The sequence below is a fragment of the Pecten maximus genome, chromosome 1 (assembly GCF_902652985.1).
Source record: "Pecten maximus chromosome 1, xPecMax1.1, whole genome shotgun sequence".
In the NCBI taxonomy this organism is placed as follows: Eukaryota; Metazoa; Mollusca; class Bivalvia; order Pectinida; family Pectinidae; genus Pecten; species Pecten maximus.
In genome coordinates, this window is record NC_047015.1 from 10,126,689 (window position 1) to 10,142,821 (window position 16,133).

Here is a 16,133-nt window from a genome sequence, read left to right on the forward strand (position 1 = left end):
AAACGTTACACGCTTCACAGTGTGAATTACACGTGTCGTTGAGTTAGGACAGATATGTAGGTGTTGTACGGAAATCACTCCGGCTCGTTTACAATTATAGTGCGCTACGTGCAGGAAGGGGCTATTTACATGTCACAGCTAATTACTATCGTCACTTCTCATGTAAATGTTTGGAGAATCTCGTCCCTCACCTGTTCCATACAAACTGACAAAACGAAAGATAATTGCTGGCTTAAGAAAACTGTAAAACTTCTTTCAGATACGTAACTTTTCTTCATTCATCACTTCTTTAAAAGTGGCGGGGCGAATGTGTTCCGGGTGCGTTTAAACTTAAATATAAACCCAGAAACACTTAATGACAGTCAAACGTTAGGAAGATGCAGTTTATGTTGCTATGACTTCAGACCCAATTACACCTCCTTGGTGGAGAACGTTTTTTACCCTGTAAACCCTCATTCATGTTCAATGTTTTTTTACGACGCTGCCGCCTCCAAGTAAGAAAGCTTCCTTCGTTTGATGTGTGGACGTTCGAGGGTACACCACTTGTACCCTCTAATAGAGCACTTGTGTTCCAACACCAGTCCCATTCCATCTACATTAAGGTAACTAGTAGATTTCACTATCATTAGAATGAAACAGGGATTTAAACTGTGAATGTTGATGGAAATAACCCGTCCGAAATATCATCTCTCCGTAGATATAACGCTACTGTGAGAGGCATCGTTGTCTCAAGTTATGAATTTTAGAAATACGGTTAAATATATAGTGCATGTGTAAAATCGAGGTTGTTGTTTATATTAACGAATATCAATTTCATCGGCTTGCTGAGTAATAAACAATTAAATCAATGTTAAAGTCCACCGGCAATGCCTTGTTTTATACGCGATTAATGGCATATTCGCGTGCTGTTCCTTTTAGTCCAGATTAACAGATATACCAGAAATCAGTTTAACACGTGCTATGTCATTTTCTTCACAACGACATGTTTTGATTTCAGGATTACTTTACACTGAACACATCTATCACGCCAACCAGTCAATCAAACACGCGTCTAAAATAAGCAATGGCAGAAAACGCTCACATGCCGACGGTTGACAAGAAATTAAAAAAAAAATCAGTTGAAGTCCGCTATCCAAGAGCTTTTTATCGGCAATGATCAGCGAGTTATCTATTAGGTGAAGGAAACATGACCGGGAACTCAATTCTATAAGACTGATAACATGTGATTTTAGACAAATGATACAACACAGAGTTTCCCATGTACAAATCTAAACACAATAAAATGTTATTTTCAGTATTATACGTACCAGTATAAAAAGGTGGATATAATAAAGTCAGCTTACCCTCTCCCTGATTTATGTTGGTGAAGCTCCGGACTATAGACGATTCTGGACTGGCCAGTCGCTTGGATGAGTATTGTTTATACAACTCCATCATATATTCCGGAGCTTGGTTGGACTGATCCGGGAGCTGGATTGATTCCTCTGTTTCCTGTGACAATGGTAAGCTAGCTGGTAAAATAAACTGATGCATATCGTCTGCACTTAACGGTGTTGACATGATATCCATATAGCTCACATCGTCGTACTCCTCGTAATCATCGTCGACATCGTCACGCCGTGTCCTCGCCAGTTGCTCCGAACCTCGGGGCGGGTCTACAGACAGCAGAGATCGGCACTCTACTGCCTTAAGTAGCAAAATATGCACAAGAATGAATGGAGGAATAACTACATTGGTCTTCATCGTCTGCTCAGATAGGGTGGCGCCAGCCTTATTTATACCACTTGTATATCCTAATAACACTATGCAAGACAATGATAATTACAACAGCTTTTATCGGCAAACCGCACAGACAAACGCTGTCATCCATCTTCTGTGAACATGGTCTGTAGCACACCCAGTATTGCCGTGGAGTATGACATTGTAAAACTAGATTGTATATATATACCATTGTAGACCATTTCTTCGATGTGTCACACTATTCCAGAATTAACGAATAGCACATTGCTGGTGCTCGGACAAACCCACGTCATCCTGTGATGGTAACCATATGACACCAATGTCTTCTTAACACACAGTTCAATTAAAATTTGTATTTTATTGCGTTTTTTATGACTACCAATGAAATCCATATTGGCCAAGCGGCACGTGGCAAGAGGGATAGTCCGTGCTCCACTCGTATCTGACAGGATACTGTTCCACCCCGCTTATCTCGCAGCCCATTTCTTTTCTTCCTCAGAAACAAGTTGTTGGCATCTACTCGCACACCTTTTTGAATGCTTCCTGAGATTGCCCACGTTTGGTGCACACTGTATACAACTTGCCCTTACCTGTCTCTCTGAACGTCACGCTTGATAAACGGCCACATGCTTGACATTTCCACACGTTCAACTTTCACCCAGTAGTTTATCGGTGTATCGGGCTTAGGAATTATAACACTGTTTAACAGAATTTCACGAATTGTTCCGAATTCCGCAATAATGTTAATGCTACAAACGTCACGTGCTAATTAGTGACGTTCCCCGGCTTGAATTACTGCGATCTAAAAGTTAACACAATACCAGGTATAACCCAATCTCCCGGAAATACACTTTCCGAGGAACACGATAGCTCAACACCACCTCCACAAATAACCCTCTCTCGGAAAAGGGACAGCGTCCAAGTATCGGTGCAACTTGATATCTCAGCGCTAGTTTCTACTTGTGTTCTGCACAATTTGAGAGGAAACACGAGCTTGCCAGTAGTTTAAAACACTTGTATTCAATTTAACATCTACGTGAACAATTTGTAGGGAGCGTGGAAATTTACTCGTCACAAAGGTCATATATACAGATCCTCATTTCTGGGTGTTGTCATGGCGTGTAATTCTGGTACGTCCCAGAACAACGCCTGCTGTTCCGGAATGAATCATGACTAATAATCAAGAGAAATGTAACAATTATTTTAACTGTAATTACATTTATTTGATACTTATTGAAGTCTAGGGGTAATGGCTATGTTGACACCTGTGGAAAGACTACAAATAGCCATACACGCTTTGTTACCTTAACACTTCATTACAGTTTAACTGACCTTAGGATAACTGCACGTTTCGACAGTATTCCTATCCATGGGTACGCCCTCAAGGTTCCTCGTTTCTGTTGCCAATTTGTGTTGAACATGGCTGCACGAATTTCTATCTTTTGATAATTTATATACCTCGTTCTATTAAAAATGGAACTACGTGTAATTATAGAAAGATATATCTCTTAAAATTTATAGTAAATTTCATGTCTTCGGTTACTTTGATGTATCATCGTTAGATTATCTTTTCTTCTAGGTAACCGTACTATTCGTATATATAAGCATTAATAAAAACAAACAAAAAACGGCGAATCGTAATATACAAATGCGTGTCAAACTAATGAAAGGAAGAGGAAGAACACAAATCAGGGACCGACATCAGATGGAGTGAGATGTTATAATTATACCTCCAAACAAATCACATTTATACTCTAAATCAACACGATATCAAAGACAAACGTTATATATCAATACTACATCATAGACAAACGTTATATATCAACACTACATCATAGACCAACGTTATATATCAACACTACATCATAGACAAACGTTATATATCAACACTACATCATATACAAACGTTATATATCAACACTCCATCATAGACAAACGTTATATATCAACACTCCATCATAGACCAACGTTATATATCAACACGACATCATAGACAAACGTTATATATCAACACTCCATCATATACAAACGTTATATATCAACACTCCATCATAGACAAACGTTATATATCAACACTACATCATAGACAAACGTTAGATATCAACACTACATCATAGACAAACGTTATATATCAACACTCCATCATAGACAAACGTTATATATCAACACTACATCATAGACAAACGTTAGATATCAACACTACATCATAGACAAACGTTAGGTATCAACACTACATCATAGACAAACGTTATATATCAACACTCCATCATAGACAAACGTTATATATCAACACTCCATCATAGACAAACGTTATATATCAACACTCCATCATAGACAAACGTTATATATCAACACTACATCATAGACAAACGTTAGATATCAACACTACATCATAGACAAACGTTAGGTATCAACACTACATCATAGACAAACGTTATATATCAACACTCCATCATAGACAAACGTTATATATCAACACTCCATCATAGACAAACGTTAGATATCAACACTACATCATAGACAAACGTTAGGTATCAACACTACATCATAGACAAACGTTATATATCAACACTCCATCATAGACAAACGTTATATATCAACACTACATCATATACAAATGTTAGGTATCAACACTACATCATAGACAAACGTTAGGTATCAACACTCCATCATAGACAAACGTTAGATATCAACACTACATTATAGACAAACGTTAGGTATCAACACTACATCATAGACAAACGTTAGGTATCAACACTCCATCATAGACAAACGTTATATATCAACACTACATCATAGACAAACGTTATATATCAACACTACATCATAGACAAACGTTATATATCAACACTCCATCATAGACAAACGTTAGGTATCAACACTACATCATAGACAAACGTTAGGTATCAACACTACATCATAGACAAACGTTATATATCAACACTCCATCATAGACAAACGTTAGGTATCAACACTACATCATAGACAAACGTTAGGTATCAACACTACATCATAGACAAACGTTAGATATCAACACTCCATCATAGACAAACGTTAGGTATCAACACTCCATCATAGACAAACGTTAGGTATCAACACTCCATCATAGACAAACGTTATATATCAACACTCCATCATAGACAAACGTTAGGTATCAACACTACATCATAGACAAACGTTAGGTATCAACACTCCATCATAGACAAACGTTAGATATCAACACTACATTATAGACAAACGTTATATATCAACACTCCATCATAGACAAACGTTAGGTATCAACACTCCATCACAGACAAACGTTATATATCAACACTACATCATAGACAAACGTTAGGTATCAACGCTACATCATAGACAAACGTTATATATCAACACTACATCATAGACAAACGTTAGGTATCAACACTACATCATAGACAAACGTTATATATCAACACTCCATCATAGACAAACGTTATATATCAACACTACATCAAAGACAAATGTTAGATATCAACACTCCATCATAGACAAACGTTATATATCAACACTCCATCATAGACAAACGTTATATATCAACACTACATCATAGACAAACGTTAGGTATCAACGCTACATCATAGACAAACGTTATATATCAACACTACATCATAGACAAACGTTAGGTATCAACACTACATCATAGACAAACGTTATATATCAACACTACATCATAGACAAACGTTAGGTATCAACTCTACATCATAGACAAACGTTATATATCAACACGACATCATAGACAAACGTTAGGTATCAACACTCCATCACAGACAAACGTTAAATAGGAACACTATATCATAGACAAACGTTAGGTATCAACACTACATCACAGACAAACGTTAAATACCAACACTACATTATAGACAAACGTTAGGTATCAACACTACATCATAGACAAACGTTAAATAGGACCACTACATCATAGACAAACCTTAGGTATCATTTTGTTTGTTTGTTTGTTATTGTTTAACGTGTTCTTAACAGCCAGGGTCATTTAAGGACGTGCCTGGTTTTGGAGGCGGAGGAAAGCCGGAGGACCCGGAGAAAAACCACCGGCTTACAGTCAGTACCTGGCAACTGCCCCACGTAGGTTTCGAACTCTCAACCCAGAGGTGGAGGGCTAGTGATAAAGTGTCGGGACACCTTAACCACTCGGCCAGCGCGGCCCCTTAATTAGGTATCAACACTATATCATAGACAAACGTTAGAAATCAACACTACATCATAGACAAACGTTAGATATCAACACTACATTATAGACAAACGTTATATATCAACACTCCATCATAGACAAACGTTAAATATCAACACTACATCATAGACAAACGTTAGATATCAACACTACATTAAAGACAAACGTTAGGTATCAACACTACATCCTAGACAAACGTTTGTCTAGGATGGAGTGTTGATATATAACGTTTGTCTTTAATGTAGTGTTGATACCTAACGTTTGTCTATGATGTAGCGTTGATACCTAACGTTTGTCTATGATGTAGCGTTGATATTTAACGTTTGTCTATGATGGAGTGTTGATATATAACGTTTGTCTATAATGTAGTGTTGATATCTAACGTTTGTCTATGATGGAGTGTTGATATATAACGTTTGTATATGATGTAGAGTTGATACCTAACGTTTGTCTATGATGTAGTGTTGATATATAACGTTTGTCTATGATGTAGCGTTGATACCTAACGTTTGTCTATGATGTAGTGTTGATATATAACGTTTGTATATGATGTAGAGTTGATACCTAACGTTTGTCTATGATGTAGTGTTGATATATAACGTTTGTATATGATGTAGAGTTGATACCTAACGTTTGTCTATGATGTAGTGTTGATATATAACGTTTGTCTATGATGTAGTGTTGATATATAACGTTTGTCTATGATGTAGTGTTGATATATAACGTTTGTCTATGATGTAGTGTTGATACCTAACGTTTGTCTATGATGGAGTGTTGATACCTAACGTTTGTCTATGATGTAGTGTTGATACCTAACGTTTGTCTATGATGTAGTGTTGATATATAACGTTTGTCTATGATGTAGTGTTGATACCTAACGTTTGTCTATGATGTAGCGTTGATACCTAACGTTTGTCTATGATGTAGTGTTGATATATAACGTTTGTCTATGATGGAGTGTTGATATATAACGTTTGTCTATGATGGAGTGTTGATATATAACGTTTGTCTATGATGGAGTGTTGATATATAACGTTTGTCTATGATGTAGTGTTGATATATAACGTTTGTCTATAATGTAGTGTTGATATATAACGTTTGTCTATGATGGAGTGTTGATATATAACGTTTGTCTATAATGTAGTGTTGATATATAACGTTTGTCTATAATGCAGTGTTGATATATAACGTTTGTCTATGATGGAGTGTTGATATATAACGTTTGTATATGATGTAGAGTTGATACCTAACGTTTGTCTATGATGTAGAGTTGATACCTAACGTTTGTCTATGATGGAGTGTTGATATATAACGTTTGTCTATGATGGAGTGTTGATATATAACGTTTGTCTATGATGTAGTGTTGATACCTAACGTTTGTCTATGATGGAGTGTTGATATATAACGTTTGTCTATGATGTAGTGTTGATATATAACGTTTGTATATGATGTAGAGTTGATACCTAACGTTTGTCTATGATGTAGTGTTGATATATAACGTTTGTCTATGATGTAGCGTTGATACCTAACGTTTGTCTATGATGTAGCGTTGATACCTAACGTTTGTCTATGATGTAGCGTTGATATATAACGTTTGTCTATGATGTAGTGTTGATATCTAACGTTTGTCTATGATGGAGTGTTGATATATAACGTTTGTATATGATGTAGAGTTGATACCTAACGTTTGTCTATGATGGAGTGTTGATATATAACGTTTGTCTATGATGTAGTGTTGATACCTAACGTTTGTCTATGATGGAGTGTTGATATCTAACGTTTGTCTATGATGGAGTGTTGATATATAACGTTTGTCTATGATGTAGTGTTGATACCTAACGTTTGTCTATGATGGAGTGTTGATATATAACGTTTGTATATGATGTAGAGTTGATACCTAACGTTTGTCTATGATGTAGTGTTGATATATAACGTTTGTCTATGATGGAGTGTTGATACCTAACGTTTGTCTATGATGGAGTGTTGATACCTAACGCTTGCCTATGATGTGGTGTTGATAACTAACATTTGTCTTTCAGCTGACCCTGTACGACTGGCCAATGAGCTGTCATAAGGCTCACCCTCTGCCACTGGCCAGAGAGCTGTCATTAAGCTCACCCTGTACGACTGGCCAATGAGTTGTCATTTAGCTCGCCCTGTACGACTGGCCAATGAGCTGTCAAGTGCCTGTGTTTCCTGTGCGTCCGGGTGCAGCTGCAATTCGTGTTATGATGATGTATATCTTAAACACTCATACTACTGTCTGAACTGCTCATGTCCAAATAAACTGTTTATAAATATAAAGGGAAATGTTTAAAGGTTTTCCTGAAATACAAGTAATACTAGAGATATCCCTGAGCAGTATTACCTCTGTGTGTTTAAAAAAAAGTGTAGTAAACAAATGTCACCATTCTCCGACCGTCAATACAACATAGGGCGTGTCACTGTTAATGCCACCCTGGCGTTATCTACGTAGTAATATCATACAGGATATTTGTATGTTTTTGTATGTGCCTTACTATAAACACTGATGAACATATGACTTGATAGATTTACTGTGATGTTTCTTTGTACCGGTACGTTCTTGGAACGTCGTCCATGATGATGTGATGTGGCTTCTCCAGACTTCACAGTCAGTGCTGTAATACAATCAGTGTGGACTGATTAGTAATGACACGGCAAATTAATAAAACAACATTAAATTGTAAACTAATTACGTTAACTAACAGTCCGAATCCCTCCATATTTGAGCCTAAACAAAAATAGTCTATTACGAAATAAAGAAAGGAATCAGTATCATAACGACCCACTGGGTATTTAAAACGTATAGTTAAAGAACAATCGCCGAAAACCAAATTAATATACATGTAGTTTAATATCACATACGCGTTTAGAATATCAAAATTGGCGATGATCCCACTTTCCTTTCACTATACAAAATACTAGTTGGTAAAGGCTCACAAGAGCCAATTTAATATATTTTACAAATGCGATACTTTGTTTCTACCGGTGTTTTTTTTTTTTAATAGTACCAATCTGACATGGTTTACGCTGTAGTAACGGAGGACGAACGTGTTATCTTTATACAGGTTTCGGTCTTACAATGTAGGTTAAAACACCGATATAACAAACATCACGTGTGAATTCCCTAATGACGTCGTCACTATCTGGTAGGTGTGCGATGCGGATATGACGCGAAGATATGTATAACTTAATTACATTAAGTCTTTACTGAGAATACATGACTCTACTCGTCACACCCGAGATAATTGTAATCGTCACACACAAGATGGCTGTACTCATTAAATTCGAGATGACAGAGGTAACATACATGCCTTTCTCCTTTGCGGGCAAGGTTCGACTTCGGGCATGAAAAGGTATGGGACCCTATAAGGTCTCAATCTTACAAAAAGATATATATTTTTTTTTAAATAGTACCTATCTGACATGGTTTACGCTGTAGTAACGGAGGACGCACGTGTTATCTCTATACAGGTTTCGGTCTTAGGTTAAAACACCGATATAACAAACATCACGTGTGAATTCCCTAATGACGTCACTATCTGGGAGGTGTGCGATGCGGATATGACGCGAAGATATGTATAACTTAATTACATTAGTCTTTACTGAGAATACATGACTCTACTCGTCACACCCGAGATAATTGTAATCGTCACACACAAGATGGCTGTACTCATTAAATTCGAGATGACAGAGGTAACATACATGCCTTTCTCCTTTGCGGGCAAGGTTCGACTTCGGGCATGAAAAGGTATGGGATCATCTTAGTCCCAAAGTAAGACTCCTCGTTCCCTTTAATCCGGGCAAACAAAGGTGATTAAATATCAGTTAATATCACATCTTTCGAAATTGTTGAAAAAGGAAAAAAAAGGAAAAAAAAAAGAAAAAAAAAGAAGGTTTTACTGTATAATCACACCCGAGATGACTGTACTAATAACACCCCCCGTGATGACTGTACTAAAACACCCTTGATCACTGTACTAATAACACCCGTGATGACTGTACTAATAACACCCTTGATGACTGTACTAATCACACCCGTGATGACTGTACTAATAACACCCGTGATGACTATACTAATAACACATGTGATGTCTGTACTAATAACACCCGTGATGACTGTACTAATCACACCCGTGATAACTGTACTAATCACACCCGTGATGACTGTACTAATAACACCCGTGATGACTGTACTAATAACACCCGTGATGACTGTACTATTAACACCCGTGATGACTGTACTAATAACACCCGTGATGACTGTACTAATAACACCCGTGATGACTGTACTAATAACACCCGTGATGACTGTACTAATAACACCCGTGATGACTGTACTAATAACACCCGTGATGACTGTACTAATAACACCCGTGATGACTATACTAATAACACCCGTGATGACTGTACTAATAACACCCGTGATGACTGTACTAATAACACTCGTGATGTCTGTACTAATAACACCCGTGATGTCTGTACTAATAACACCCTTGATGTCTGTACTAATAACACCCATGATGACTGTACTAATCACACCCGTGATGACTGTACTAATAACACCCGTGATGACTGTACTAATAACACCCGTGATGACTGTACTAATAACACTCGTGATGTCTGTACTAATAACACCCGTGATGTCTGTACTAATAACACCCTTGATGTTTGTACTAATAACACCCATGATGACTGTACTAACCACACCCGTGATGTCTGTACTAATAACACATGTGATGTCTGTACTAATAACACCCGTGATGACTGTACTAATAACACCCGTGATGACTGTACTAATCACACCCGTGATGACTGTACTAATAACACCCGTGATGACTGTACTAATAACACCCGTGATGACTGTACTAATCACACCCGTGATGACTGTACTAATAACACCCGTGATGACTGTACTAATAACACCCGTGATGACTGTACTAATAACACCCGTGATGACTGTACTAATAACACCCGTGATGTCTGTACTAATAACACCCGTGATGACTGTACTAATAACACCCTTGATGTCTGTACTAATAACACCCGTGATGACTGTACTAATAACACCCGTGATGACTGTACTAATAACACCCGTGATGACTGTACTAATCACAACCTTGATGACTGTACTAATAACACCCGTGATGACTGTACTAATAACACCCGTGATGACTGTACTAATAACACCCGTGATGACTGTACTAATAACACCCGTGATGTCTGTACTAATAACACCCTTGATGACTGTACTAATAACACCCGTGATGTCTGTACTAATAACACCCGTGATGACTGTACTAGTAACCCGTGATGACTGTACTAATCACAACCTTGATGACTGTACTAATAACACCCATGATGTCTGAACTAATAACACCCGAGATGTCTGTACTAATAACACCCGTGATGACTGTACTAATAACACCCGTGATGTCTGTACTAATAACACCCGTGATGTCTGTACTAATAACACCCTTGATGACTGTACTAATAACACCCGTGATGACTGTACTAACCACACCCGTGATGTCTGTACTAATAACACCCGTGATGACTGTACTAGTAAGCCGTGATGACTGTACTAATCACAACCTTGATGACTGTACTAATAACACCCGTGATGTCTGAACTAATAACACCCGAGATGTCTGTACTAATAACACCCATGATGTCTGTACTAATAACACCCGTGATGTCTGTACTAATAACATCCGTGATGTCTGTACTAAAAACACTCGTGATGACTGTACTAATCACACCCGTGATAACTGTACTAATAACATCCTTGTTGACTGTACTAATAACACCCGTGATGACAGGAAAAAAAGGGAAAAAAAGGGGGGGGTTTACTGTATAATCACACCCGAGATGACTGTACTAATAACACCCCCGTGATGACTGTACTAAAACACCCTTGATCACTGTACTAATAACACCCGTGATGACTGTACTAAAAACACCCGTGATAACCGTACTAATAACATCCTTGTTGACTGTACTAATAACACCCGTGATGACAGGAAAAAAAGGGGAAAAAAAAAAAAAAAAAAGGTTTTACTGTATAATCACACCCAAGATGACTGTACTAATAACACCCGTGATGACTGTACTAATAACACCCGTGATGACTGTACTGATAACACCCGTGATGACTGTACTAATAACACCCGTGATGTCTACTAATAACACCTGTGATGTCTACTAATCACACCCGTGATGACTGTACTAATAACACCCGTGATGACTGTACTAACCACACCCGTGATGACTGTACTAATAACACCCGTGATGACTGTACTAACCACACCCGTGATGACTGTACTAATAACACCCGTGATGTCTACTAATAACACCTGTGATGTCTACTAATCACACCCGTGATGACTGTACTAATAACACCCGTGATGACTGTACTAATAACACCCGTGATGTCTACTAATAACATCCGTGATGACTGTACTAATAACACCCGTGATAACTGTACTAATAACACCCGTGATGACTGTACTAATAACACCAGTGACGACTGTACTAATAACACCCGTGATGTCTACTAATAACACCCATGATGTCTGTACTAATAACACCCATGATGTCTGTACTAATAACATCCTTGATGTCTGTACTAATAACATCCATGATGTCTGTACTAATAACATCCTTGATGTCTGTACTAATAACATCCTTGATGTCTGTACTAATAACATCCTTGATGTCTGTACTAATAACACCCGTGATGTCTGTACTAATAACACCCGTGATGTCTGTACTAATAACACCCGTGGTGACTGTACTAATAACACCCGAGATGTCTGTACTAATCACACCCGTGATGACTGTACTAATAACACCCGTGATGACTGTACTAATAACACCCGTGATGTCTGTACTAATCACACCTGTGATGACTGTACTAATAACACCCGTGATGACTATACTAATAACACCCGTGATGACTGTACTAATAACACCCGTGATGACTATACTAATAACATCCATGATGTCTGTACTAATAACACCCGAGATGACTGTACTAATAACATCCATGATGTCTGTACTAATAACACCTGTGATGTCTACTAATAACACCCGTGATGACAGTACTAATCACACCCGTGATGACTGTACTAATCACACCCGTGATGACTATACTAATAACACCCGTGATGACTGTACTAATAACACCCGTGATGACTATACTAATAACATCCATGATGTCTGTACTAATAACACCCGTGATGACTGTACTAATAACACCCGTGATGTCTGTACTAATAACACCCGTGATGACTGTACTAATAACACCCGTGATGATTGCACTAATCACAACCTTGATGACTGTACTAATAACAACCGTGATGACTGTACTAATAACACCCGTGATGACTATACTAATAACACTCGTGGCGACTGTACTAATAACACCCGTGATGACTGTACTAATAACACCTGTGATGTCTACTAATAACACCCGTGATGACTGTACTAATCACACCCGTGATGACTATACTAATAACACCCGTGATGTATGTACTAATAACACCCGTGATGACTGTACTAATAACACCCGTGATGACTATACTAATAACACCCATGATGTCTGTACTAATAACACCCGTGATGTCTGTACTAATAACATCCATGATGTCTGTACTAATAACAGCCGAGATGACTGCAGAGGGGTATTACAACGTACGTGTGTATGACTGTAGTGATGTATTATGTGTGTATGACTGTAGTGATGTATTACGTGTGTATCACTGTAGAGGGGTATTACGTGTATATGACTGTAGAGGTATTACGTGTATATCACTGTAGAGGTATTACGTGTGTATCTCTGTAGGGGGGTATTACGCGTATATCACTGTAGAGGGGTATTACGTGTATATCACTGTAAAGGGGTATTACGTGTGTATCACTGTAGAGGGGTATTACGTGTGTATCACTGTAGAGGGGTATTACGTGTGTATCACTGTAGAGGAGTATTACGTGTGTATCACTGTAGAGAGGTATTACGTGTGTATCACTGTAGGGGGGTATTACGTGTATATCACTGTAGAGAGGTATTACGTGTGTATCACTGTAGAGGGGTATTACGTGTGTATCACTGTAGAGGGGCATTGTGTATATCACTGTAGAGGGGTATTGTGTATATCACTGTAGAGAGGTATTACGTGTGTATCACTGTAGAGGGGTATTACGTGTGTATCACTGTAGAGGGGTATTACGTGTGTATCACTGTAGAGAGGTATTACGTGTGTATCACTGTAGAGGGGTATTACGTGTGTATCACTGTAGAGAGGTTTTACGTGTGTATCACTGTAGAGGGGTATTACCTGTATATCACTGTAGAGGGGTATTACGTGTGTACCACTGTAGAGAGGTATTACGTGTATCACTGTAGAGTGGTATTACGTGTGTATCACTGTAGAGGGGTATTACGTGTATATCACTGTAGAGGGGTATTGTGTACATCACTGTAGAGGGGTATTACGTGTACATCACTGCAGAGGGGTATTACGTGTGTATCACTGTAGAGGGGTATTACGTGTGTATCACTGTAGAGGGGTATTACGTGTGTATCACTGTAGAGGGGTATTACGTGTGTATCACAGTAGAGGGGTATTACGTGTGTATCACTGTAGAGGGGTATTACGTGTGTATCTCTGTAGAGGGGTATTACGTGTATATCACTGTAGAGGGGTATTGTGTACATCACTGTAGAGGGGTATTACGTGTACATCACTGCAGAGGGGTATTACGTGTGTATCACTGTAGAGGGGTATTACGTGTGTATCACTGTAGAGGGGTATTTCGTGTGTATCACTGTAGAGAGGTATTACGTGTATATCACTGTAAAGGGGTATTACGTGTGTATCACAGTAGAGGGGTATTACGTGTGTATCACTGTAGAGGGGTATTACGTGTGTATCACTGTAGAGGGGTATTACGTGTGTATCACTGTAGAGAGGTATTACGTGTGTATCACTGTAGGGGGGTATTACGTGTATATCACTGTAGAGGTATTACGTGTGTATCTCTGTAGAGAGGTATTACGTGTGTATCACTGTAGAGGGGTATTACGTGTGTATCACTGTAGAGAGGTATTACGTTTGTATCACTGTAGAGGGGTATTACGTGTGTATCACTGTAGAGGGGTATTGTGTATATCACTGTAGAGAGGTGTTACGTGTGTATCACTGTAGAGGGGTATTACGTGTGTATCACTGTAGAGGGGTATTGTTTATATCACTGTAGAGAGGTATTGTTTATATCACTGTAGAGAGGTATTACGTGTGTATCACTGTAGAGGGGTATTACGTGTGTATCACTGTAGGGGGGTTTTATGTGTATATCACTGTAGAGGGGTATTACGTGTGTATCACTGTAGAGGAGTATTACGTGTGTATCACTGTAGGGGGGTATTACGTGTATATCACTTTAGAGGGGTATTACGTGTGTATCATTGTAAAGAGGTATTCCGTGTGTATCTCTGTAGAGGGGTATTACGTGTATATCACTGTAGAGGGGTATTACGTGTGTATCACTGTAGAGGGGTATTACGTGTGTATCACTGTAGAGAGGTATTCCGTGTGTATCTCTGTAGGGGGGTATTACGTGTATATCACTGTAGAGGAGTATTACGTGTGTATCACTGTAGAGGAGTATTACGGGTGTATCACTGTAGAGGGGTATTACGTGTATATCACTGTAGAGGAGTATTACGTGTGTATCACTGTAGAGGAGTATTACGTGTGTATCACTGTAGGGGGGTATTACGTGTATATCACAGTAGAGGGGTATTACGTGTGTATCACTGTAGAGGAGTATTACGTGTGTATCACTGTAGGGGGGTATTACGTGTATATCACTGTAGAGGAGTATTACGTGTGTATCATTGTAAAGGGGTATTACGTGTGTATCTCTGTAGGGGGTATTACGTGTGTATCATTGTAGAGGGGTATTACGTGTATATCACTGTAGTGATGTATTATGTGTGTATCACTGTAGAGGAGTATTACGTGTATATCACTGTAGAGGGGTATTACGTGTATATCACTGTAGAGGGGTATTACGTGTGTATCACTGTAGAGAGGTATTCCGTGTGTATCTCTGTAGGGGGTATTACGTGTGTATCACTATAGATGGGTATTAC

The 16,133-nt window shown here is 38.5% G+C and overlaps 1 protein-coding gene across 1 annotated transcript in view; it reads right to left on the reverse strand.

Annotated features, from left to right (window-relative positions):
* LOC117321530 (bone morphogenetic protein 10-like) overlaps positions 1 to 1,840 on the reverse strand; it is a 35,577-nt gene extending 33,737 nt beyond the window's left edge. Inside the window, exon 1 of the mRNA XM_033876005.1 lies at positions 1,344 to 1,840. Coding sequence (XP_033731896.1) covers positions 1,344 to 1,743 — 400 coding nt within the window. The 5' untranslated portion in view covers positions 1,744 to 1,840. The remainder of the gene's footprint in view (positions 1 to 1,343) is intronic.
* Between the last annotated feature and the right edge of the window lie 14,293 nt (positions 1,841 to 16,133).